At 46.9% G+C, this 24,625-nt stretch overlaps 6 protein-coding genes across 6 annotated transcripts; 2 read left to right on the forward strand and 4 right to left on the reverse strand.

The window, feature by feature from the left end:
* Positions 1 to 114: 114 nt before the first annotated feature.
* F4807DRAFT_353339 (uncharacterized protein) lies at positions 115 to 4,965 on the reverse strand. The gene is made up of 7 exons (XM_047995486.1): positions 4,200 to 4,965; positions 3,842 to 4,151; positions 3,512 to 3,793; positions 3,228 to 3,459; positions 2,094 to 2,876; positions 907 to 2,037; positions 115 to 852 (listed from the first exon to the last, which is right to left on the reverse strand). Exons 1-7 carry the CDS (start codon positions 4,583 to 4,585, stop codon positions 197 to 199), a joined length of 3,780 nt encoding a protein of 1,259 aa, XP_047848807.1. The 5' UTR covers positions 4,586 to 4,965; the 3' UTR covers positions 115 to 196.
* On the reverse strand, positions 4,966 to 8,086 carry F4807DRAFT_353338 (GCS-domain-containing protein). Its single transcript, XM_047995485.1, has 6 exons — positions 7,669 to 8,086; positions 7,526 to 7,598; positions 7,399 to 7,464; positions 7,067 to 7,341; positions 6,428 to 7,013; positions 4,966 to 6,372 (listed from the first exon to the last, which is right to left on the reverse strand). The coding sequence occupies exons 1-6, from the start codon at positions 7,677 to 7,679 to the stop codon at positions 5,347 to 5,349; spliced, it is 2,037 nt and encodes a 678-aa protein (XP_047848808.1). The 5' UTR covers positions 7,680 to 8,086; the 3' UTR covers positions 4,966 to 5,346.
* Positions 8,087 to 9,012: 926 nt separating this feature from the next.
* Positions 9,013 to 11,000, forward strand: F4807DRAFT_353419 (uncharacterized protein). Its single transcript, XM_047995488.1, has 2 exons — positions 9,013 to 10,321; positions 10,378 to 11,000. Exon 1 carries the CDS (start codon positions 9,180 to 9,182, stop codon positions 10,248 to 10,250), a length of 1,071 nt encoding a protein of 356 aa, XP_047848809.1. The 5' UTR covers positions 9,013 to 9,179; the 3' UTR covers positions 10,251 to 10,321; positions 10,378 to 11,000.
* F4807DRAFT_472322 (uncharacterized protein) lies at positions 10,439 to 12,240 on the forward strand (the record flags this gene model as incomplete). The annotated part of the gene is made up of 4 exons (XM_048003002.1): positions 10,439 to 10,966; positions 11,014 to 11,367; positions 11,426 to 11,536; positions 11,587 to 12,240. 4 exons carry the CDS (start codon positions 10,439 to 10,441, stop codon positions 11,836 to 11,838), a joined length of 1,245 nt encoding a protein of 414 aa, XP_047848810.1. The 3' UTR covers positions 11,839 to 12,240.
* On the reverse strand, positions 12,074 to 16,130 carry F4807DRAFT_465800 (aspartic peptidase domain-containing protein; the record flags this gene model as incomplete). Its single annotated transcript, XM_048002322.1, has 5 exons — positions 12,074 to 12,225; positions 12,280 to 12,683; positions 12,752 to 13,522; positions 13,580 to 13,688; positions 15,203 to 16,130. 5 exons carry the CDS (start codon positions 16,128 to 16,130, stop codon positions 12,074 to 12,076), a joined length of 2,364 nt encoding a protein of 787 aa, XP_047848811.1.
* Positions 16,131 to 16,490: 360 nt separating this feature from the next.
* On the reverse strand, positions 16,491 to 20,246 carry F4807DRAFT_447815 (glycosyltransferase family 2 protein). Its single transcript, XM_047999902.1, has 3 exons — positions 19,676 to 20,246; positions 17,045 to 19,567; positions 16,491 to 16,982 (listed from the first exon to the last, which is right to left on the reverse strand). Exons 1-3 carry the CDS (start codon positions 19,766 to 19,768, stop codon positions 16,845 to 16,847), a joined length of 2,754 nt encoding a protein of 917 aa, XP_047848812.1. The 5' UTR covers positions 19,769 to 20,246; the 3' UTR covers positions 16,491 to 16,844.
* Positions 20,247 to 24,625: the final 4,379 nt, after the last annotated feature.

A 24,625-nucleotide genomic window follows, 5' to 3' on the forward strand; every position in this document is an offset into this window, starting at 1 on the left:
ATATATAACGTTAAATTTAAATTATTTATTATTTAAATTTAACGCGTTATAAATAATATAAATTAAAAAATATTATAACTTTTTATAATTTATAACGTTTTTTAATGTTATAACTTTTTTAAATAATAAAATATAATATTAATAATTAAAGCTTATTATGCATTTATACAATATACATCATAATACATAAAATGAATTAACGGGTTGGCGGATTCGGTACTATCGTCCGCTGTCCCCACAGATTATTTAACACCTTGCACCCACGTTGTATCGCAAGTTTCAACGCTGTCTGTTCATTCCGGTTGCTTAAGACGATACCTGATCCAACCACTAGTAGCATTCGGAGTGTCGTATAAAACCGTTTTGTTGAAGCAGCTTGTAACATTTCAACCATAAAACGGTCTGCTTGAATTTCGTTTATGATACTCGGGAAACTTTGTTTTAGAAATGAACTTGGCCAGCCATTGAGAAGGTAAGCGGCTGGAGTATTAGTGAATTTGTCAAGGAACTCCGAAACGGCATCTCGTACAGCACTCTTCCCGCTGCAGCGATTTATGTGAAATCCGAGATAGTCCAAGGCAAAGAGTGTTAGAATCGCCCCATCAAAGTATTGCGCACAATCTTCAAAGTTTGTTGAAGTCCATGAAGTAAAGGGAGGGCTTCGAATCTGTGGAGTTCGTTCATCAATGTAAGGTAAGCTACTCGACCAAAGTTGAATATATCGTAAGCATGTTCTCGAGATATGAATGTGCGCATCTTCTATGTTCGACCAGAGTACGGACTTTGATATGCCATCATCGGTAAAAAAGAATTCACGGACTGTGTGGTGAATAACTTGAACAGTCTTAGTCTCTGCGAAATCATTAATTTAAGGAACTTAAACAACTCTTAATATTTGTTTCTTACCTTCAATATATTCTATGAAATTCCCTCCACACACAGTGATGTAAAATTGCTTTGCCCGAGCCATGTTGTTGAGGAGTGTATGAGATGACGTAAATTCTGGATGTTCATCCCAAGTGCAAGTAGCATGGATTAGTTCGTCAAGTGCGAGAGGACGGCGTGCAAAGAGAACGAATATAAATATCGTTCTACTGCGCCTAAGTATGTCCTCATCTTCTCTCAGAAGTTCCTGTAACATGCGTTTGTACATGGCCTTCAACTCAAGGGGCAGACCTTTCAGATACTTAAGGACATCCTGAATAGGTCGCGCTTGCTCGTTGAACTTCAAGAGTTGCCTTCGAACCAATTCGACCCAGACAAACACGCCTTGTGCATTCTTGACAATGTATTCAACTGCTTCCTCGTAGTATTCATCGAATTCAAGCTCTCTGACGAAAGAACAAGTGAAATTACGAATGTCCGACCGTGTATAATGCTGTAGCGTTAGAACCTTGGCGATATTCTTGTATTTCATAACCAGACGATCGAGTACTCCTACCGGCCGGCTAGCAATGAATAGTTTCAGGATACAACCTGTGGCTTCAGAACAGATGCGAAATAGGATTCCGAATATATCGCGTCTATCTTCATCGTCAGCCTCGTCGACTGCGTCGATAATCAGATAGAGTTGTTTTCCGGGACTGTGATCCCGCAACAACAAGAGTGTTTCTTTCAACCGACTATATTGCCAGTTAAGAGGCGTGCCAGGTGTACGCCCCTTCAATTCCTTTCGATACTCAGATTGAAAAGCTGGGTAAAAGAAAGACTCGTCCTGAGCTATGATGTCGAAAAGAATCGACCGAAGCATACTATAGTGACTAGTATGGAGCTCGCCTTCCCTAGCACTATAGAAATACTTGGCTACAACAGCCGGCTCTGTGGCCAGTTCCCGTTCTCTGAGATTGTCATTGAAATGCTTTGCAAGGGTGCTTTTTCCACTGCCAGGTTTCCCTTGTATGAGCAAAATGGAAGAGGTTTCCGCAGTTGACCATCCCTTATACTCTGGGGAGGACCAAAACCATTCCAAAGTGCCGTACTGCTGCTTCGAGATATTTTTGAAGCGAGTATTGTCGAAGCGTAGACTACGAAGACATTCTTCAGATTATTAGTTGTTTCATTAGTTAATTCGGGCACTGGTTTCGCACACGAACCTTGCCTTTCCTGGTCATATTCAATATGAAGGAGTGTACCAAATCCCTTTATCTCGTCCTTAACTTGGCTTGTAAGCAACGTCTTAGCCTTTGGGTTTAGGCGGTGTAGGTTGTTGACGAATATAGAGAGACTATTCAGGAAGTCGTGTTCCTTAGTGTCGGCTCCAACCAAGCCATCAACAACGAGTAATATCTCGCACTCATTCATATCAGTAAGAACATCACAAAGAGCGGCCCGACATTGGTCAACCGCTTCATTGAGGATCATATTTATCTTCCCACTTGAAGTCTTTTGCTTTAGAAGTGGAAGTAGTTGATTTTCATCGTTCGTTTCCTTGATAATGCCTTCGATAGTGTGGCTCAAGAAACTTTTGATGACTGGTATCTGCTTGTCTGCCGGCAACAAGCTTATGATTTGATAGAGGAGAGTATGGATGAACTGTGTTGAAGTCGGTTTTCCTTTATTTATGGCTGAATGGGTGAAATAGAGAACATAATGTTTTGGTTTCTGTGCAGTTATGCTCGAAATGTACGTCAAGACTTGATGTATATTGCATTTAGGAGGCCCGGTTATCAACAGAACTCGGGGTCGACTGTCCGAAAAATTGTTAGAGTTCTCCCAAAGTTGATAGTCCACATTTCCTAAGACCCAGGAGGCGTTTGGTTTGTCGGCAGAGGCCCGTAATGTAGGTTTGTGTTTGTTTTGATCAACTGTCGATAGTACCTCCATAAACTTGCCTATCCTTACGGAGTCTACAAGGGATCGAATCATATCCCGTGGTGCTGCCATAATAAATATCAGCTTCAAATTCCTACCTAGGTATTCAGCTAGGTCCCCGCATCGACGCAGTGTATCTCTGCAGATAACATTACAGACCATTCATAGCAACTGATTGCAAAAAGAAGCGAGGAAAAAAGAAGGAAACCCCCATAAAGATTCTAATCCCTTGTCCAGAATAGTTATGGTTGACATTCTTTCCTTAGAAAGCCGGACTAAAGTTAGAAAGGTGCCATAGCCCTTTTTATCTTCAGGAAAGTAGATTAAGGGAAAGTGCATGTAGGGTATCTATCTAGGTTCCTATCTATTCACAGTATCCCATGTATATTGGAGGAGATGCGGAACTTTGAACGTACAGATAAATCTATTCTTAATGATTCTGCAAGCGTTCTTTTCTATGTCTCGGAGGCAACCCAAGACAAGCTTGTAGTCTTCGTCATATTCAGAGGTAAATTTGACTAGATCTGAATGGATCCTGTTAATCGGATGTATGTGGTTTCCACCATCTTCCCCAGGTCTTCCATAAGTTGCGGAAGCGGTGTCGACGAGTTGGACAGGTTTCCCCGTCAGTTTCAATTTGCCGTCATCCTATAATATATGAACTCAGTATTATATTACTTCAGGCTTTTACTCGACTTACCTCTATCTTGGCGGTCGGTGAATGCATCGTTTCATAGAAGGAGTAGATTCTCGCATCTTTGAAAGGAAGCACAGAAGGGAACTTGTCTCGAATAATTTTCAGAATGTCTGATGTTTTGTCTAGTTGCTGGACGAAGGTCCGGTTTGCCGAATCTTCCACTATGGCAGCCAAGTGGCTAATTTCCATTCCATAATTGGGAACACCGAAGAGAAGCATTCCGCAGGTAGACATCAGGTTGACTCGGTCCGAATATTCATCACCTTCGGCCATTCGATACAGTGTCTGCCATGGTATTAATTCAACATTCTCTAAGAAGACGGGGACACATACGAGTTTAATGATAATCCCACCTAGGCTGTGGCCGAGAAGTATGATTGGTCTTGGATGGCTAGGGCCTGGTCTCCCATCATTGTCCCGTGAAAAGGTTCTTATATTTCTGATGCTCGTCTGGAACCGGTTTGCTACATCGTCATAGTTCTGAGTAGACTCGCTTTCTTTCAACTGGGAGTCGAATCCATATATGAAAATTCTCATTTTAGGAAACTGGACAGGAAGGGCGTCTCGCAACCACATATACGATCCGTTTCTTGCCTTCAACGACCCGAAGGCATGACTTGCAAGACCAGATACTGCAATCAAGCTACGCCAATCAGTCCTTATCGCTTGAGGGTGATATAGGTCTACTTACTCAGTGGTGCATTGGTCATCCGGTGTAGAGTGTAGTGGCGTCCATCCTTGAAAACAGGTATCGAAATGGATCACATCATCAACCCCTATTTGAATAGGCCAGCCTCCACGTATAGGGTTTTCGGAAAATCTTTTTGGATTCCGTGAGAAATCTAGAGTGGCAATTCTTTTCGTAGATACTCCTGGAGAGGGATCGTCCGCAAGAGATTTGACCTTGAATGTGACGCCAGCCTCAAGATTTAGAGCTGATTTAAGAGCATCTTCTAGACCGCTTTTGCTGAACCTAGGGGGTACACCTTGCAATCTATACGTTATAGCTTTATCCGCAGGTATCGTGGTACTCGGTGTAGCCTCCTGGATCTGAGACCCAGATCCTTCGTTCGCCATGGTTTAGGATGTTGGTTGGTCACGTGAGTAGAGGGAGTGTGAGGTTCTTAAGTGGGACTCCATTGCTCATCTGGTTTCCAATCCGACCTTGTCGCTTGAGAAGAGTGTTTTTGGTAACGTTGATATTTCCAAAATGCAACCAGGTGTTTCAAACTATGAAAGGAAGACGAATGAAGCTAACGGTTATCCTAGAGGAAATTGTTAAAGTCAAAAGAGGGGAAGATAGAAAGGAACGCTCCAAAGTAGTACTTAGGTAGATAGGTGCCTACTTCGATACGTACCCCGTATCGCCACCAAGCTTGCTTTCCCCACTAGGACTCTCTTCTACTCTCTTCCATCTTACCTATACTCACGTCGGGGAGTGTATTAGCCATATAACCAGATTATGTGTTGGAGACGTCCAGCAGTATTCGATTCATCTGACCGTAGTCATAAGCCCCCGACAAGTTCTGCCACTTCAACACCGTGAAGCCAGGTGATTTGATGTGGGCGACCCTCGTGTGCATGTAGGTACCCTAGGTGGGCAGAAACTTGATTTGATCAATGTACATACATACGTGGCTATGAGGTAGGCAGATGAGCAGCCACGGCGCGAAGATCCGCCAATCGCGAAAACACTGTCGTATATGTGCCCAAGGAGCAGGCGAACTTCTAGGTACCTAGGTAGGTAGCTACTCCAGTACATATAGCTACCTGACCAACCCGAGTCTCAGCCTGACCTCGCCTTGGTCGATTCAAAGCCTCCTATCCGCCCAATCAGTCTAAACACCACCACACCCACTACTCCTAAACTTCCCCAACAAACGTTGCACATCCGGCACATCAAGATCCTTCCACCCACGCCCCTCCTGCTCCCTCTCGCCAATCTCCACAACGGCTGCTACGAGGTCCTTTGTAACCTGATCGGAGACCACACTATCACGCGCATAGCCGGGGTGTCCTGCCACAAAATGACGTATCCACTTCGCCGCAGTCCATAGCTCGCCGCTGGCGCGCATGCGAATGAGGTCCAGATACGTCGACAGGTCGCAGCGGGTCTGCACGTCGACGTTGACGGAGTCGAGGTAGCTCTCCACGATCGGTATCAGGCCGGGGAAATCGTGGTCGGCGTCCGGTCCCGCGCCGTTGATGATCTCATCGACGCTCATCAGCGTGAACTCGTCCTCGACGGGGCCGACCGGTGTCGGCGGGCGGCTGGCTGTGGGCGAGCCCTGGCTCGAGGCGGCGCCAGACCGCGGGGGCCGATTCGCGAACGGGTTCTTGCGGAAGTGGAACTTCTTCTCGAGGACGGCGTCGCGCGCGTGCGCCGTCTCCATGTTATCGTCCACCTTGGCGATGGGGATGTAGAAGTTCAGATCGAAGCTGAGGATCGCGCGCGTAATTAGCACCATGAACACCGCGAACGCCGCGTTCTCGAAGTCCGTGATCTGGATCTCCATCGGCCGGAACTCGACGCGCCAGCCGATATCGGACCCGGGTGGAGGCGGCTTGAACCGCATGTGTTGCCAGTTGGTGCTTTGAATATTCTCGAAGTGATCGGCCTTGGTTAGGTCCAACTCCTTGAGATCTTCGCTAAAGATTACGATGGGGTCCCGGATGAATAGGTGGGCGAAGTGTGTTGCAAGACGGTCATCCATGCCGCCTTCTAGGAGCTCCGCCTTGATAGCTTCGTCAATGACGAGGTTAGGGTCAAAGTATTCTGGTCTCAGACGCGCATCGGTACTGATATAGGTGGAATTGGACGCATAGCGAGATTTAGGAATACGCCATCGATTGTTTTTCAGGGGCTTGTTAATGGTTAGTACTTGCAAAGTTGACCGGGCCAATACTTGGCGGACTGACCTTTTCTCCTAATTCCTCGGGGGTACGGTCATCTACAGCGCGACTGATCTGATTCCAGCGGACATCAGTATCGGCTAGGAACCCCTTATATATAGGGGTTGCTGCTGTTAAGGCTAGCATGATCGGACCTATTGGGCTTAGCTGATCATACATCCGTCTACCTTCGGTGATGTTCTTTGCCTGGAAAGTGATTTGCAAACAACAACTCCCCATTCCGAATGCCATGGCATCCATATGAATAAAGTTATCAGGGGCTGCACCATTCCTCACATCGTCGTCCTCTGGCCAGTTATGAAGATCGTAGTTGACTGTGGGATCCTTCCATGGGTTTGGCGTCTTCTCATCATGGAACACGGGGACGTTCACTTGGACCTTTCTCCCGCGCCGCCAGCGTATGTTAGCTGCCAAGGTAGGAAATCGGATGTGTGGGTTAGCAATTTCATCTGGCACAAACTGTGACCGCAGCTTCGGCCCAGAAGCTGGGTAATAGGGGTCTGTGAAGACACCCGGGACGCCCAAGCGAGGAAACGTCGTGAGGGTAATAGGATATTCGTCAGAATGCATGTGATCTTTAGCAATCCTCCTCCTAGACTCTTGTTAGCCGTGAGTAAGCATATATAGATAGCCAAATCAAAATACCTAATCTTCATGTCGCGTTCCACGCCTAAAAGCTCCTTAAATCCAATGCCCCACGGCTTGCCAGGCGTAGCCTCGAGCATGAACCTACCAAACTCGGGGTGGAATACCGGCAATGGGTTCGACTTTTGCGACTCAACATCCTGAAGTGCTGGCACGCAACCGCCCTTGTCGGAAAGTTCCTCATCGGCCGCCAGGGCCGTCAAGATATCAGCTTGCCGAAGCGATAAGAGGACCTTGGGGTCATCTTTGGAATATTTCACAACCAAGTACTCTACCTATGCGGTTTATTAACGAAGGTGTTAACTGAATGATGAAAGCGAAGTGAACAATACCTCATCACCCCACAGCATAGCATCTCGCTCCTTGTGCTTAGCCTTGTTCCATATTTCGAGTAATTGCTATGATAGGGTCAGCCCTTACGTCGGATTAATCATGAGGTAGGATGCGATAAGGCGCTACCTTTATACCCCATTCCCTAACTTTCTGCGCGTGCTTCTGCGCATCCGGCCAATCAAGAGCCGTGCCTAAGGCTCTAGAAACCATGTTAATGTCCCGTATCACGATATTGGTCTACCGGATCTCGGTCCCAAGGAGTGACATACAATAAACCCATATTTGCCGCTCAACGACCGACGAATGTGCAACCTGGTAAGGTACCAGACTTTCGGTGCTAGTAAGTTCCACGGTCCGGACAGGTGCTAAGTACGTAGGGACGTTACGGGACTGTTGCCAATTATCGTCCTTTTCCTATGGTAACCGAGTAACGGGATAGCAGGGATATATATAAATGAAGTGTGTATTTTGAACGACAATGACAGCTTAACAAGACACGGAGTATTTAACCTTTTCGAATTCAAGTTTGCTCTATCATGGTCGGTGTATCGCAAACCCAGATAGTAGCACAGACTGGGGATAAACTCTTCGAGTGGCGGCGATAGATGAGAATCAAATGCGCCTCTTCTCGTTGGACAAAGCTTCGACGTTTGGACCACCTAGAATCACAGGATGAACCCCCACGGAACTAGACTCAGGGTCTCGAATACATGACCGCGAATTGGGATATTGACGGGCGAAAGATGAATTGGCGAATGGGTGCCTTGGTTGTATAGTATGCCAACTCCGCGTCGAAGCACGCAATTATCTAGTCATACCACTGGTCCGGATGACTTCCCTTTCTCTAGTTCGGGACTCTGAGCGACAATCCCTTGTTTCCCAATTCGGAAATAAATTATGAGTTGTGTGGGATTGGAAGGGGAACGAAGTCAAATCAGACTCGGGCTGATGAGATATATATTTGGGGGGTTTCCTGGAGAAGTCGAAGGTCTAACATCTTTTCCAGATTATAAACTTTTTTCCCTCTTCCTCTTTTTTCTTGCTTCTTAGCTTGTCTATGCCTATTTCTTTGTGGGGCACTAAGAAAATGGATTATTAAGAGGCAGATGCCGACCGAACCCGCAAATGGCTTAGAAATACAATTGCATTCTTTAGTAGCATCATATAAAACTTTCTATCCGTCGCGCCTACCTACATAGTGTGTAAGATCTGTCTGATAACGGCGAGTTGCGATCCAACACTCCGAGCGCGGCCCGTCTCGGCAATAGGGAAATGTGGCTGGTGCGACAAGCACGGCCACATCTCCCCTCCACATCCCTAGTTCTAACCCCACATACAACTGAACTTACACCTTCATTCTTCATAAAATTTTACCATATTGCCATATCACTCAAAGTAAAGGTCGCTCGTATCTGCAGCTTCAGCCTTCAGGTCCCAATTGTCTAAGTATTCGGTCCATTCAGAAAGGCTATTCGTTATCAGCGTCTTTCATGTCGCAAATTAATTTGCATCCTGCAGGAATGGCGTTTACTAGTATTGCTTGTGTTACTCGACCAGCTCGACCTTGGAGATCGATTGCTCATTGTGTCTCCTCAAATGTAACGTCGGCCATGTCGGGGATATCGTACAGCACGCTTGGCGTTTAAATGTAAGTAGAATCCAATGGGATTTGTCAATGCAACGCAGGCGCAGCTGCTCAGCCTACGAGAGATGGCCTCCAAGAAATAGGGGTAAGGCGTGTCATAAGCCTTGAAAAGACGAAGCCCTATCCTACAATGCAATGGTGGATGTTGGTAGGTTAGGTAATTTGAATGATATTCCCAACTTTATCAAAATTGGCAACATGGGAACCGAAGATCCGCAATTTCCTTTTTCCACCCAAACCACGCTTGTCCGCAGCAGCAGCTTTCAGACCCTAGGGCAATCGGATAGTTGCTCGCCTGCAGTATCTACCATAGATCGAACCTATTCCCAAGTAGGGCAATATGCACATCGATCTTCTAGACTGAAAAGACAATATCAAATACGCTCAAGTTGGAGACGGAAACCAAAATTATGCAAACCTCCTTCGGACGAGGGGCTTGCCTGTTCACGATGCTTGTCAACCGAGAACCAAAATAGTGGGGATCGCTGTCTCGAGCATGTTCTCCAGCGACTTGAAGAGATGGATATGAGACAAGAGCGGCTTCTAAATATGCTTCAAAGAGCCAACGGCAATAATGATGGGGACTTTGGGTTCCCCTTCTCACCGACCAGCGCCAACCTCTTTCAACCAAGATTAGACGTGTTCAGCTCTTCCTCGCTACAGAAGTATCTACAGATCACATTACGTCCAGATCCGGTCCGGTTATGTGATATGTTCTTAGCAAGATACAATCTTCCGCATATTCTTACTGGATCATACGACCCAATCGAATTAATGCATGCTATGCATGGTTGGGAACAGGAACGCTACGGAGATATCGTCCTTATAGTTCAGCAGCATACAGATGACGACTCGCATGGGATAGAAGTGCCGTGGAAACCTATTAATCAAACAGAAGAGTCACTCCTTGCTTTGAAAGTCACTCAAGTCGTGTCACTTATCAAAGAGAATTGGTTATACCAAGGAAGGTCAATCCGGAATCCAGACGAACCTGATGTGCCATTCGAAACGGACGAGTTTGCGGACTCCGTTCTCTTCTTAAACTGTCCAGGATATACGAAAGCATTGTTATACCAATCAAGCTATGATTCTTCCGGGGCTCACTTTTCTCGGGAGCCTTGGCTAAGTGGAAAGCGCTCACTTCTATGCCAGCTCCAGGTAACCTTAGTCTTCAACCGCCAAAAGTATGAGGCTGATAGTGCATGATAGCCTGATGACGATAGACTACGGGTTGATCGATCTTGCCCTTGGGACGGCAGAGTCTTCGGACGGTTATGGTACAGCTAGTATACTGACCCCTTTCTGGATTCAGCGAGCTAATTCGTAAAACAAGGCAAATATTTCCTCATCGACGACTCCTGAGCTTTGCCTGTATATATCTCGTCCTTTCACAAATGAGTGTTGTCGGCGACACCAGACAAAGTATCCTAGCAACCAGGAAAGCGATTCGTTTCGTGAGTTGCTATGCATCCAAATGGCCACGATTCATGCAAACGAGCCAGGTTTGGATCTCATCGAATTGGATCCACCTTCATTTCCATATTCGCGTCCTGTTAGCTGGGAAGCAGTATTTGCCGGGTACTTATCAGTATCATCTGAAGAATGGTCTTCGTCCTGCTCGCTTTTCTGGAAAACTCACTTCGCTGAGCGGCACAGGTGATATTGGCATCGCTGAAGAAAGATTCTCTATTGCAGTAGTCGCTTCCCATACGGCAGATATGCCATCATATACAATTATTTACCTTAGCGACTCTGGGTATCGGCGACTCTTCATGGAAAGCGAACGACCTCTAGATATGCCGAGTCGGGGAAGATTTACGGGCGTTGCCGTGTATCTTAAAGTTCTGCTTTCTGTCCTGCCTATATGGAGGCGTAAATGGATTGAAACCCTAAACGAATTTGATAATTTGGTTGGGGTGAAGGTAAAAACGTCCATCATAGTGCCTTAGACCCTCACTAATATGCCTAGATCGATGACCTGTTTGATCCGAAACGCGATGGCGCTGCGATGTTTGACAGTAGCTTTGAGAGGTCTAAGCTTTACTTCACAGTCCTTCAGACATTGAGGATATTCACCGAGTGGATTCAAGAGAGCGAACGGGAGCTTCAGCAGCTCAAACGAGACTTTGATATTAACGTCCAGTCTAACACTGCTCGCCGCAGTTCCATTGCTTCGAGTCACGGCACAGCGCCTCCAGCTATGTTCGTGAAGGAAATTGACGAGGCATGGGAAGAACTTATGACTCTGCACAATTCTTCTTCAAAGTCACTCCTAGATCGTATTGAAAAGAAAGAAGTGGAGATAAAAAGTTTCAGGGATGGCGTACGTAGAAGATCCACCATCGATATACACATAAGGATTTGCTAAGAGGATCATCTAGCTCTTCAGTGCCACTTCAGTACGGGAGGCATCTCGGGCGACAGCATTAAACCAATATATCTTGGTTTTTACAATCGTCACCATATTTTATCTTCCCCTAAGCTACGTTTCGGTGCGTTACCCCATTTCCTCAAGAAGCTCGTAGCCTAACTTTGGCTTCAGTCCCTGTTTAGTATGGATATATTTGACTACGACAGCATTCGTAGCAGTGAAGCTTTATTCGTCGTCATCACGATCACGATAGCAGTTTCTACCTGGGCAGTGTCGGCTGTAGTCCTCTGGTTAGTTCACGACGATAGAAGACTGTCTAGGTTCAAATTACTATTTAGACGATTCCGATGGAAAGCTATCTATCCGCCACAGGAGCGCAAATCAAAAGAAGACGAGCAAATCCCCATATTCCAAGGTGTATAGAATAGCACGACCTGCTCATAAGCATGCGATTAACATATAGCCAGCATCAAAAATATTAGGCTTGAAGAGAAATATTCGCTAAGTTAGTGCTCACTAACGATTATCGCGTCCCCGGATGCTGTGTCTATGACCCTGTCTACTACTGAAGACTCGGACTCCAAGAGCGATATCAGGCAATTTCTTGTCCCGCTAACTTTAGGCATTGTTATTCTTCTCTTAAGGTGCTGCCACTATCTCATATGTGGCGGGCTTGTCCATTCACTTCAGATACAGCAGCTGGCGATCCGTGGAGTTCATTGTCTGTGTGGTGCAAGGGCTTGGTGCTGTCCAATACCGGAAGTTCGGATAGCCGACTTGCTTCATCCCTTAGATTCGGGGGTCTCGTTACTGTCTAATCGCTCTAAGGCGACTAGTGAATTCGACGGATATAGAACAATATACCTAACCCCAGGACCGTAGTCCCTACAGTTACACCGACGACTATACCTGCAATCGAACCTCCAGAGAGCCTCGGCGCAGCTCCTGTGCCTGGGTTCGGGGGCGTCGTATCCCCGCACCCGGTATTACCAACGCCTACGAGCTTGCTATCTGTCGTGGGATTGGCCTGCCATAGAGTGAAGCTATTGGCATCTAAATCTACCATTAAATATGCGGAGGTAAGGAAATAGCGGCCAAGGGTAGCAGTCTTAGAGCTTGTCAGGGTACCAATCAAGAGCTCTCGCTGCTGCGTATCTACCACCCGAGAACCACCATCATCAATATCTTCTAATGGTACTAGAAATTGATTACTAGGGACGCGGATGTCCAACCCCATAGAAAGTGAAATAGTCAGATCGCCACCAAGTCTAACGAGGAGTAAGATTAATGTTTGAAGCTTAAAATGGAATGTAGAGGGACTGGACGGAAGACATACACTTCGGATATATTGTATTGGGACGCACCCCTGTGTAATCCGTGAGAGTAATTGACTGCTTTCAGTCCCGTACTATCCTGAAAACTATCGATTATTGACGCCGGACCGTTGAGCAATAGTTCGTGTTGCGGTACGATGCATGCCATAATCCGGGTACTTGACTCGAGGAGGTCGGCAGTCTCTACGTAGAAATTGTGAAGTGTAAGCTTTGAGATCTGAACCGCCATGCCAGTCGAACACCCGGCATCTTCGCTGGAATCGAGGGGTTGGGTATAGCCTTTTCCGGCAGTTTTCTGTTGGTCGTAGCCACCAAACACAACGGAACCATCAAGAGAACTACCATCAAGTGCTGCCCATATACGGCACCAGAACATGGACCACACCCGAGAGCCTATGCGTCTTGTTTGGAACAAGACATTCAGAATCGTAGAGTTCGTACCCATCCCCATAGCATGAAGCATCGTGGGACCATCATCCCAGTTCATTGTTGGTAGACCAACAGGAAAGTCGACGAGATTGCCGGTAGTGTTGAACGTAAATTTGTCCGTTCCTCCAAGGCTCGATGTGATAAGTTTGCCAATACCAAGTTCTCTTTGCGTTTCCGCCTCGATGGGCGCTCCACCAGCGAGAGTGATGTCATTTGCCTTCACCCAAGTTGTTGACTCGCTCTCTAGGTAGTAACCACCACGGCGCGTAAGACAACAGAAATAGTTCCAGATATACACCGCATCGCAGAATCCCTGGTTATAGATCCAAGTGTTATTGAGCTCCCTGAATTCTTGTAAGAGATCCATCCGAAAAGGAGATTGTTAATATGGAGTCACTTACGGCCATGGAAGAAGTATTAAATCTTGAGGTGGTGTCCCGACGGTTGCTGCAATCCCCCTCATGAACGAGTTCGGTATGACTGATGATACTTGAACATCTCGGATTGGTACTTGGAATGGGTTAATCTCGCGACATTGAGTTGCATGAATAGCCACAACCAATGCAACAAGCTGGAGAAAGAGTACGGACTTCATTATAATAGACGAGGATTTATACTTGAAAGAAGCCGAACCGGAAACTACTTCGCTTGTCAAAAACTAGAAATAAAAACCTACGATGTTCGACTTCGCGGGTAACTAATACTCGCCATGATCCCCTGCAACAGATCGGAGCCCCTATCTTGATCGCCAATAGTCAAATTTTGAACGCGGGATTGTCTGCCACTAAGAAACTAGAATTCATGTTACAGTCACACCTACATGAAAACCTCATAAAGTCACGATAACCAAGTGCAACGCCATCGTAATCGGGCTCGAGCAATATCTACCTACATTGATAATTCTCGCATGTGGCTATCTTTCTAAATTTATACGTGGCTCTCGATCACTGACCTACACATGGTCGCCTCTTATGGGCAATATTTGGTCATATGTAACCAAGAAACCAAAGTCAAATTATCATATGCCATATATAGAGGTAGCATAGTAACAGACTGTATATGAATAGGTATCTTCCAATAATGAAGCAGGCCAAGCAATTTCCAAACGGTCATTCCGTTTCTCACTGTATGCCAGATATAATAGATATGTGCCGCCGTAATGATCCTTAGGAGCAGTCTGCCGAAACGAGAATACGCGGCTACTTAGACACAGGCGGCTAAGCACGATGATTTAATACCTGGGGCAAACCTGTACAACCATCATGGAAACACCTTAGGCACTCTTCAGTAAACAGGCCTAACTGCCACTACATGTTCTACTATGAAGACTTAGCTCCATCGTCTCATGCCATAGAAACGAATACTAAGTCGTAATCACCAGTTAGAAACCCACTCAAAAGATTCGTCTTATTATAAATTCCCAGGAACAGTTCATATATAATGAGAAAGGGGAAAGGGATAGGAATTCAGGAGACTGTCCTCCAACCCTTTTACCTTCAACGTCCACTCTCGTTAATCCGTAGGTAATTTCCACAACTCCGACAAGAGAAAATTATTAGATTGCGTTCTCAGAAAGATTATTCCGCACATTCATTGGGATGAAGCAGAGGAGTGCACGGGAGCATTTTTGCATTACGCTTTTTGTTAATGCGCAGGAGCTATCATGAGGCATAAAGTACCTCGATATGTATAAAACGTGCTCGACGGGCTAACTGTAGCACATATCCATCCATACACCCCAAGATAGCCACACGTGGCCCTCAAGCAAAACCATCTAATAGCGGCCGCCCCCCGAGAGACTATCTGGGTAGCCAACAAGCTAAGCCCATCTTCCAAGCCCTCACGCACTGCCCCTTCCTTTTCCTACCTCCCTCCTCCCATGGGCATATCCCCCATCCCACAAACCCATCCCGCAACCCGCTCTCAATCAGCCTTCCTCAACGAATTATAATGCTCGCCCAGCCCATACCCATGCCGATAATACGCCAACCAAATCCTCACCCTCTCCCCATCACCGCTCTTACTCTTCCCCTCGCCCATATCACTCGGCTCGATAGTCTCCGTCCTCCCGTCCTGGAGCACCTTGATCTCGACGCCGTACGCGTTCGCCAGGGCCTGCAGCTCGAGCTGCCCGCCCCACTCGGCCGTATCCCGCATCTTCCGCGTGTACGCCTCGAGCGGCTCCTCCAGGAACGGCGCGAAGTCGTCCGCGTGCGCCTCCATGTACTCCGTCGCCTTCTTCCTGACTAGTTTGTACGGCGGTATCCCTTCTTTCCCCTTAACCCCCTCCTCCCCTTCCTCTTCCGCGACCCAGAGCGGCACGCCCCGACTCAGCAACTGGTCCGCGACGGCCGAGAACAGACAGTGCCCGTCGGGCCGTATCTCTTGCTCGACGAGGCCGTGGGCCTTGAATTCCTTCAGTAGGTACGTCTTCTCGACCTCGCGGTGGTCCGTCATATTCGCCGCCTCCTGCTCCGCGGCGGCCGCCGCAGCTTCCTGTTCCGCCGCGCGTCGGGCCATGCGTTCTTTTTGGCGGTTGCGCTTTTTGCCTTGTTGCTGTTGTTGCTGTTCTCCTTGCCCTATGCCATTACTATCGCTTCCATGTTGTTGTTCCGGAGGTTCGTCAAATCGAACCTCTTTCAGCTTCTGTGCAATCACGTCCGTGGATCTCGTGCCGTTGACCTGTCCATCTACTTCCTCTCGTTCTTCGCCTGCTTGTTCGTCGGGTCCGTCGTCTGCCGTCGTGTCGCCCGCGCCCGCACCCGCGTCCCCGTTTAGAGCGGCGAGTTCGCGCTCCTGCCTCTCCTTCAGTTGCCGCTCGAGCTCGGCGCACTCGTCGTTGACGCCTTTCCGCGTCTTCTTCGTCGCGTTCTTTTTCTTGTTCGTGATTCGCGCTTGTAGCTCCCGCTGTTCTTTGCGGTGCCGGGTTTGTATCGTTTCTAAAGATTCCATGCTAGTTTGAGGTGAAGGACGGTGTGTCGAGTTACCGAATTATCTCTGTATCATTGAATTTCTATAGGTGGTAAGAGAGTTTGTATATGATGAGGAAGTTGAAAGATAAAAGTTAGGGTGAACTTTGATGTTAAGTTCGACATTAACTTCTTGTGACGTGGGGTAAACTTGCAGCTTCCAGGCACAACTTCTATAATTATAGTGGGGTAGCTCTAATATGATAGCTGTAAATGTGGGTGGTGAGCTCCCTAGCCCTGCACTACAAAGTGCGTAATACCTTACGAATTCAAGTCTTACATAAAACAGTCACAGTATTAAACACGTATAAATGCATAGATGCCCCCAAGAGAAAGACAGGCGTTCAAGTTTAACGGAATCCATTCGTATCAAGTGTCCTGATTATTCAGTTCAGTTTAGGCACATTAGGAGTATATAAAAGGAGAAATCAACGACGCCAAAGACAATGCCACACGATCTAACGGACCATTTGGCGCAGCAGAAAGGCCGCGCGCAACTTTTCTGGTTTCCCCTTCCCTTAGTATCTTCGCAAATCCGAGTCCCTCTTCGTCCCATCTATCCAGCTTAGAAACAAGCAAGTGTTCGACGCCAGGTCCTGGAGATGGGCTCCACGTTTGTACACATTTCAGGGGTATAATAATTCTTAGTAGAAACCCAACTACGTTTACGTTGCTGCTGTTTAGGTAAACATGGCCATCACCGCCTGGCGAAGCAGCACATGATACCTGTTCGTCCCAAGAACCAGCAGCAGCCGATGAAACGAACGAGAGAGAGGGCTGCGGTACAGATAAGCAGGAACTTGAAGAACTGCGCCGTTCTGTCAGAGGTAGTGCCCTATGTTCTAGTTAGTACGGTCGTTCCTTTATCATCAAGTCTTATAATTCGAGTAAACTTACCCCGATTCCGAACGTCGATAGCTTGTCGCTGGTAACGCCAACAATGAGAGCACAGTTCGAGAACAACCACGAGATAACCAGCGAAGTTCTGAAAGACTTGTAAGAATCCTCGAGATCCTTGGACTCGACTTCTGGTTCTGGCTTGAAGGGAGCCAAAGCTCGCTTGACCGTCTGCTCGAATTGGCTGTCGATATCCTCCTGAGGCTTGTCGATTTCTTCGATGGCAGCTTCACCCTTTTCGTCTTTCACAACCTGAGCAGAAGGTAGAGCCTCGGCCTTGTCTGAACCCTTGGTACCCCACGAGACATCGTGCCAGTTGTTGAAAGCGTAAACCATGAGAATGTTGATGTACGTCGACATGAGAATCATGTAGAACGGGAACGAGTGGAACATGTGCCACGGATCCAAGTACATGAACGAGGCAATATAGTACAAACCGAACGTCGCGAGCAATGCCAAGATAATAATGGCTACTTCAGATTGACCAGTGAACATATCCTTGAGTGCATCGCCGGCGCTTTCTCCTGTTGGCAAATTCTGCGGTTGGAAGGCGTTGACGACGAGGTAACCAGAGAGGATGAGGACGTAGAGCTGGATGAAACCGAAGAGACCGAACGAAGCGATGTAAGACCACTTAGAACCTTTTGGACGATTACCAAGAGCGAGGACGAACTGCAGAATCAGGAAAGCAATATACGCATACTCGAGAATGATGTTGATAATCGGGGTAGCAGTATCACCGAAGGGCCAACCGTGCCGTTCAGCACTAGTAGCGCTAGCAGCCTGAGGAGTTCCGACTAGATCCATAATAACCGTTGTTGTCAGGTAGTACGATGCCAAAGAGAACCAGGTGAACGTGACGTTTGCGATGTTGTAGATAAGCTGAACGTGGAAGAAGAACATGCGAATGATGTTGTGGCCAGACTTGTACATACGACCAAAGTGCATCAGAGAGTAGAGAGAGGCGGCGAATGAACCGTTGAGCCAACGACGTCGCTGAGAGATAAACTCGGGAGCTCCTTCGGGCACATCGGTCTCACCCTTGGCGGCCTTAATGTACGTCAAATGCCATTTAGAACCAGCTTTGGCGACAAGTTCGAAACACAGAATACGATCTTCGGCCAAGAACATGTTCTTCTTGAAGATGTTCATACCCTCGATACCCTTGGGTCCGAGAATCTTAGAAAGGGTATGGTCACCGTGGAAGTACTGCTCGAGAGGTCGTCCCATGATGGCTCGGAATCTGTAGGCGGAGAAGGCACCAGGCAACACAGACACATAACCGAAAGAACTTTCTAGGGGCTTGTCCAGAATGTTGGAGATCTTGTACTCGAAGTTCTGGACGGCGACAAGGGGGTTCATCAGCTTCTTGCCGCCTTTGCCCAACATGGCGTGGATTTCACCACAAGCTCCACCCAAGTCCTTGTCGTTGTAGAAACCTTCCCACAGGGCGAGAAGCGACTTGGATCCAGGCTTGGTACCGGCATCGAGAAGAATGCACACCTCGGGGTTGAGGATTCGGCCGAAAGCATTGAATAGCCAACGGTGGGAGTTAATCTTCTTGGTGTTCTTCTGCTTCAAACAGAAGATCATCTGGACAGGTGGAAGCGTCTGGGGGTTGTCATCCACGGGTCGAATGAGCTGCTGATTAGGCGTCACAGACAACTGCGTAGTGTACTCGAAAATATGGGCGACGGTTTCCTTGCCGTTAACCTCCTTCTTGACGACACCATCCTGGAAGACACCGATGGTGGCCAAGACGTCCAAGGTTTCCTTGTCGGCCTTGTCAATACCGTCGAAGACGAAGCAGACGACAATCTTCTGCCAGGCGGGACCGCCCTTGTTCCAGAAAGTCGACTTCTTCAAGTTGACGATATCACGAATGTTTTGCATCACACCATGCAATGTTCGGGCAAACAGCTGCTTGTCTTCGTTGTAGTAGGTGATGGCAATCAACAGCTCCGTGTGTCTGTTATACATCCGAGGCCGGAGATCGTAACCGTTCTTCAGGGTAAAGTCGTTGGGATCGCAAGTAGCGGCAGTATATCGCATGTTCAAGAACTCACCGCTGCCGCTCTCGGCATCTCGGTACTTGGCCTGGACGGCATTCTTGATAGCACTGGGGACGGGATAATCGGCACTGAGAACGGAACCTTGAACCAGCTTAACTTTTCGAGTAGCGTAGCGCTTCAAGCCACCGGCGCCGCCACCGGGCTGCTGACGTCGCAGCCAGCTTTCGTCGCTGTCGACGGTAGATGCGGGTCTACCGTATCCGAAACCGGTATCCTCAAGCTGATGACCGCCGTACCCACCGACGTACTCGCTACCATATTGAGGTGCGGGTGACTGGGTAGTAGGAGGTGCATCGGTTGCATATGATTCCGAAAGACTGTAGGCCGAGACTGGGCGCACGGGAGGAGTGTGCGCGCCCAACCGGTCTTGTTCGTAGTGGAGGCCAGGAGTTTGGCCTAGGAGGTGACGCTGGGACTCGTCTTCATCTTGATCATGGGGAGGTAGATGGTACTAAATAGAATTAAGTTGGCAATTAGCTGCGTGGCCTTTCCATCGGGATGGTTATAGTTACGGGTACGATTATGGTTATGGTTATGGTTAAGGTTAAGATTTACTTACCGTGCTGCCGGCGGGCATATCCTGAAGGGTATGGCCGCTGTACTCATCATCTCCACGCTTGTACTCATCGTTGTGTCCACCGTTGTATGCCATCTTGACGGTCGGCTACACCAGCCGTTGTTTAAAGTCTAAATGACAACCCGACAAATGATGGTGCTTATTTTTGATTCAGTCGAAACTCGCGTGGACGTCGCTTTAGTTACCGGTCGGTACACGGACACGTAAGTTCAGGGGCCACGCGATAATCTAGGTTCCCCCACAGGCGAACGAAGAATTAAAAAAAAAGCGAAGGCAGCCTGGGATGCAGGCAGGTCTAGATATTACTAGAATAAAATAATAAAAATGAGGGAATTCGGGGGATCGAGCGAGTTGATGAATCAATCACCCTGCTTGCTCGAAGACATAGGCGATGGATGAATATGGATGTGAATATGTTAGGTTCGCGGTTAGGTAGATTCTAAAGGAGAAGATGAAGAAAGGGCAGGAGTTCGTATTTTTCTTTTTCAGTTTTCAGGCAGGGACGGGATCAGCGTCGGGAAAGTACCCCATATGGCTTTATCAGAGGTCTCTAAACCAGTACTATGCGGTACCATGCGTAAGTACCAGCAAGTAAAAGGAGACATATGCAGGAAAAAGAGACATCCCATAAAAAATACATCTACTAATGTACTAAGATAGGGTACTGCATAGCACAAGTACCCACTCAATGCGGGCTGATGGGTAAGGTACCTAGGGCCTAATTGTGGCTTAGCAATAGACTACAGGCGACTCAGCCGTTACGTTACTGCTGTCGTACATAAGACAGGCTGGACAGGACAGACAGGATAGACTTTTTAGCCTTCTAGCCTCTAAGATTCCGTATCGACCACCTTAGTACCGATGCCAAGTTGAGGTTGATTGGATGAAAATCCCCTGTTTGTGGTCTAGTACATATTTTCAACTGTCCAGAAGGTGCTTGACTTATTCGTCACCTGCTCAAGAGAGAGACACGAATACCACCAAACAACCACCTACGTCACTAATATATTATCTGCATTTAGTTCTCGTGGCCTGCTCAACGATGTCACCCTTCCGATGGAATTTTACAAAGTCTTTTTTTCTCTTTGAATTTTCCATCCTGCCTTTAATCACAGCATATAGGCGGTGGCAATAATGCGTTAGTAGGAAGAAAGAATTAACAAGAGACATGCAGTAGTGGAGTTTGATAGCTTTGACTCGCATGTTCAGGTTTTTTTTTCTCTTCTCAGCGGATCCAACCTCTCCAGATTTCAGCCACAAATGCGAGCTGGCAAATGGCATGAATCTAGCAAGGCGCAATGCATCCGACTATTATAACTTGCCAGTGTAATAGCCTACGCGCTACATTGGACTACGGTCAGCGCAGGGATGAGGGGACAAGACGAGCCAGCTTGTCAGTCAGTTCATGAGCATCACCACCGCCAACATACATACTCACTCGTCTACGTGACATTCGAAGGCGATCCTATATCAAAAACTTGTCTCTCCCGGCAAAAACTCTTTTATGCATGCAAAATGAAATTGTTACCTATTTTATTTCAGAATACGAAATACACATGCATGCGGTTAGTCGCTACATGCGACACATGCGACAAACGCGTACATATGTAGATACCTAGTACAGTAATTTCGTTAACTTCATACCGTACAGCCCTACTGTACATTTTAGGGGCTATTTCGGTTGGCGCCCTCAGCTATGGGCAGTATGGGATTAGCTTGAAACCAGGGCCCCATAATTCCAGAGTACCTTACGTGGACGCATGAATTTAGCAGATCGTGCTCGGTATATAATGCTGAGTGTGTTATGCAAACTCTTTGTTTACGATATGTCGTAAGAAATGATTGTCATTGCGGTTCAGTTTCGTTACTGTTGCAGATTTCCATTGTACGATGATTATTTACAATGGGAATTTATTTCGAAAATACGTGTCGTGTCGAGTTGATGGGTAACATTTGAAGTGCATCGCGTCTGGGGTCCAATAAGGGTCCGTTTAGGATAAAAATAGCAGCAAGGAAATAGGAGGCATCTATGTATTATGGATCTATGGAGATTTAGAAGCCTCATTGGGTGGGGCGGATCCCTTCCGGTGGATACGAGCAAGGAGGCTGTGCTTGAATCTCCTACCAATACCGTTTTTCCACCGAAAGCACCGCCTATCACGATCTCACATAAGCTTCATGCCGGATTTTTAGCTTATCCTATGCCGAGTCTTTATAGACAAATATAACCAATATGAAGTGCTATATACTACCTTAAACTCGTTCATTTCTGACGTAGTTACTAGTGTATCTACCTACAGATAGTCATCCTCAACTCTAGGCGTGTGGGTATTTTCTTCTAGCCCTACCAACGTTACATCTTGCGGAAAGCGCATGGTTTAAGAAGTAAGTTAAGCCATTAGCTCCCACGGCACTTATATAAGGTTGCTTTCTAGTGTCACATGGAAAGTATTAAGTCCGATCCTATTAGATATATGATACGCTACTTGCTTCCTTATTATTTATATATATAGACTATATCTGGCTCTGAGCTTAGAGTAATAGTTTTCCTGCATTAGTCATTCCTAGCTGTAACGGAACAGGTAGCTAGTGCTTGAATGAGGTAATGGCCAGATAGAAGCTTTATTCGATCTAGTTGTCGCTCATTGAGTAAGCGCCAACCTGTAGAATCAGGGAGAAGCTTTGGTGCGAACGCGGGAGTGCCAGGATGTAGCTATACGTTGCTCACTTAATCGTAATGCCTCACGGCTTCACGAACAGTCTCTCACACTAATACCATACTTCATTTCAAGGGAAGCCTTAGAACTGACTACTGCATGCGATCAATACCTACCTTAGATTGAAGACATTGAAATATATAGAAGCTTGAATGTAACTTGCCTACCTCTCCACGTCCATGGATATACCTCTTTATATCGAAGTGAAAATCCTTAAGACTTCCCTTGCTTGTTCGAATTTTCACATAAACATTACGTGCAGAAGTAAGCAGCATTCTGCTTTTCCCAATAGTCATTGCCGGGATTTGGGATAGGGCTCATGTAAGGGCATCCCTCGAGGCGTTGCAGTTTAATATCACAATTATGTAATACTAGGTCGGAACGGAGACCGAACACGTATATACTGGTAGGTAAGCCTACCTATTAATTTCATCACGCATTGTTCAGATGGTCTAGACTTTCTAAGATGACTAAGGAGCTAGGTAAGCAAGGAGGGCAATAACTTCATGTCAGTTGGCATGTCATGAGAAAGCCATTTATTCTTCATAGAAACAAACACACACTAAGTTAATCAGATCAAACTTAACTTTACTTCCAATCCGGGGAAACACCCCAGTTTATAATTTTAAGGTTGCTGCCATGAGCCAGCACTCAGGTAATTTGCTCAGTCTTCATTTCCCATGATTTCTCCCGGAAGACCCGGCAGTCAATCACCATACTATCGGGAAGCAGGAGCCACGATGATATCGGGCTGCAGCCCAACAGCAACGCGCACCATGAATCGCCTAGATCAGATTAATTGTCCGACCCAGGGGACTGGCAACATCATTCCATTCCGGAATCGGACAGGCCATTCGACAAGATGGCGGCAGAGGGGCCGGGTCATTTAAAGATATATTGCCCGTACACCACCAAGACCTGATTCGGAGTCTAGAGTACGACATACTACCTACATGTTCATAGTATTAGGCATAGCAGCGTAGGTGGTATACGCAATACACACATAAGTTCAATCAAAATAACCTAGGTCCTCACGTGCAGGGAGGCCAAGCGAATTCGTACACAATCGAGCGCCCCCATTTGCGTGGGACTGTAGATCCCGTGGTCTGGCCTTACACTTACTCGCTCGTGCAAGAACTCGTTCATTATTGTAAGAACCTTAGATCTCACGTTTGATTACCTAGCTTTGTAAATGTTCATTGAGTTTTATTGTCGTTATTTTAAGATATCTTTTGTTTTCTTTGATAATAGATCATTGATGTAAGTTTGGCATACGCATACTGGAAATGCATATCAATGTAGATATGGTACGTAGATACATCGTATGAGCACTTAAAAAATGTGGAAATGCTTCATATTGCCCCCTGGCATTTTCGTACCGAATACCTCAAGGACCTATCATATTACGCTTTGTCGTAATGTCTCTTGGACAAAGATGGGATGGAAAGAACATTAAAAAGTGCTAAAAGATTATTTAGCAACGACTAGCGAACCAATTAGAACGGGCGACGGGATCATTCCGGACCAGTTTGCTTCGCCTAATTTGGCAGTTTTGTTATTTCGTACGACAGTCCTGAAGTACGTACCCGCCGTGTGCCCGCAATTTGGGGTCCAAATTTGTCCAATCTGCTCCATTCGTTCCTGTTCCTTGCGGGTGTTTCGCCCAGTTCGCCCAAGAAGTTAAAGGGAAGTCAGGGCAGATCAGGGCAAGTCAGGGCAGGTCAAGGCAGGTGTGAACCTGGAAAGTTCAGGACAAACCAGGGCTATCCCTCAATCAACGAATTAATGAAGCCGAACTAAACCTTGTAGGCTCTGCAGACCTTGCCATTTATGCTTCCATCCCCGTCTCATTCAACCCGTCCACACACCCTTATCCTCTTCCACTCTTCCACTCCTCCACCCCCCTCTGCCCACTCCGTCGTGCGGGATTCAATTCCAATCCTCGTCGTCTTTCTCTTCATCTTCCACTTGCCACATACTCGAGCCAATTCCCACCAAACAGAACAATATCGCGTGCACGAGTTGCAATCGATATTAAAGTGGACATTTTTAAATGTTATTCTGATGGCAACATAAGTTGCATTTTATTCGAATTCATTTCTTTGAGCTAGTCTCTCTGTCACTCGTTTATTCCAATCAATCCATCAATCAAAATCGAAACCCGCCTCTTACGAGCGACACGTACCCGCCCAACGCCATCGCGCGCCCCTTTTTT

The sequence above is a fragment of the Annulohypoxylon truncatum genome (genome assembly GCF_022578515.1).
Source record: "Annulohypoxylon truncatum strain CBS 140777 unplaced genomic scaffold F4807scaffold_60, whole genome shotgun sequence".
NCBI lineage: Eukaryota > Fungi > Ascomycota > Sordariomycetes > Xylariales > Hypoxylaceae > Annulohypoxylon > Annulohypoxylon truncatum.

Excerpts from the sequence above, each read along its gene's own strand:
- F4807DRAFT_353339 (XM_047995486.1), bottom strand. The coding sequence starts at position 4,585 with ATGGCGAACGAAGGATCTGGGTCTCAGATCCAGGAGGCTACACCGAGT. Across the intron at positions 4,152-4,199 it reads GATGACCAATGCACCACTGA|CTTGATTGCAGTATCTGGTC; the intron begins GTAAGTAGACCT and ends TGATTGGCGTAG. Across the intron at positions 3,460-3,511 it reads CACCGACCGCCAAGATAGAG|GATGACGGCAAATTGAAACT; the intron begins GTAAGTCGAGTA and ends CATATATTATAG.
- F4807DRAFT_353338 (XM_047995485.1), bottom strand. Across the intron at positions 7,465-7,525 it reads TTAGGGAATGGGGTATAAAG|CAATTACTCGAAATATGGAA; the intron begins GTAGCGCCTTAT and ends ACCCTATCATAG. Across the intron at positions 6,373-6,427 it reads CCGAGGAATTAGGAGAAAAG|CCCCTGAAAAACAATCGATG; the intron begins GTCAGTCCGCCA and ends ACCATTAACAAG.
- F4807DRAFT_353419 (XM_047995488.1), top strand. The coding sequence starts at position 9,180 with ATGGTGGATGTTGGTAGGTTAGGTAATTTGAATGATATTCCCAACTTT.
- F4807DRAFT_447815 (XM_047999902.1), bottom strand. The coding sequence starts at position 19,768 with ATGGCATACAACGGTGGACACAACGATGAGTACAAGCGTGGAGATGAT. Across the intron at positions 19,568-19,675 it reads ATATGCCCGCCGGCAGCACG|TACCATCTACCTCCCCATGA; the intron begins GTAAGTAAATCT and ends AATTCTATTTAG. Across the intron at positions 16,983-17,044 it reads TATCGACGTTCGGAATCGGG|GGCACTACCTCTGACAGAAC; the intron begins GTAAGTTTACTC and ends ACTAGAACATAG.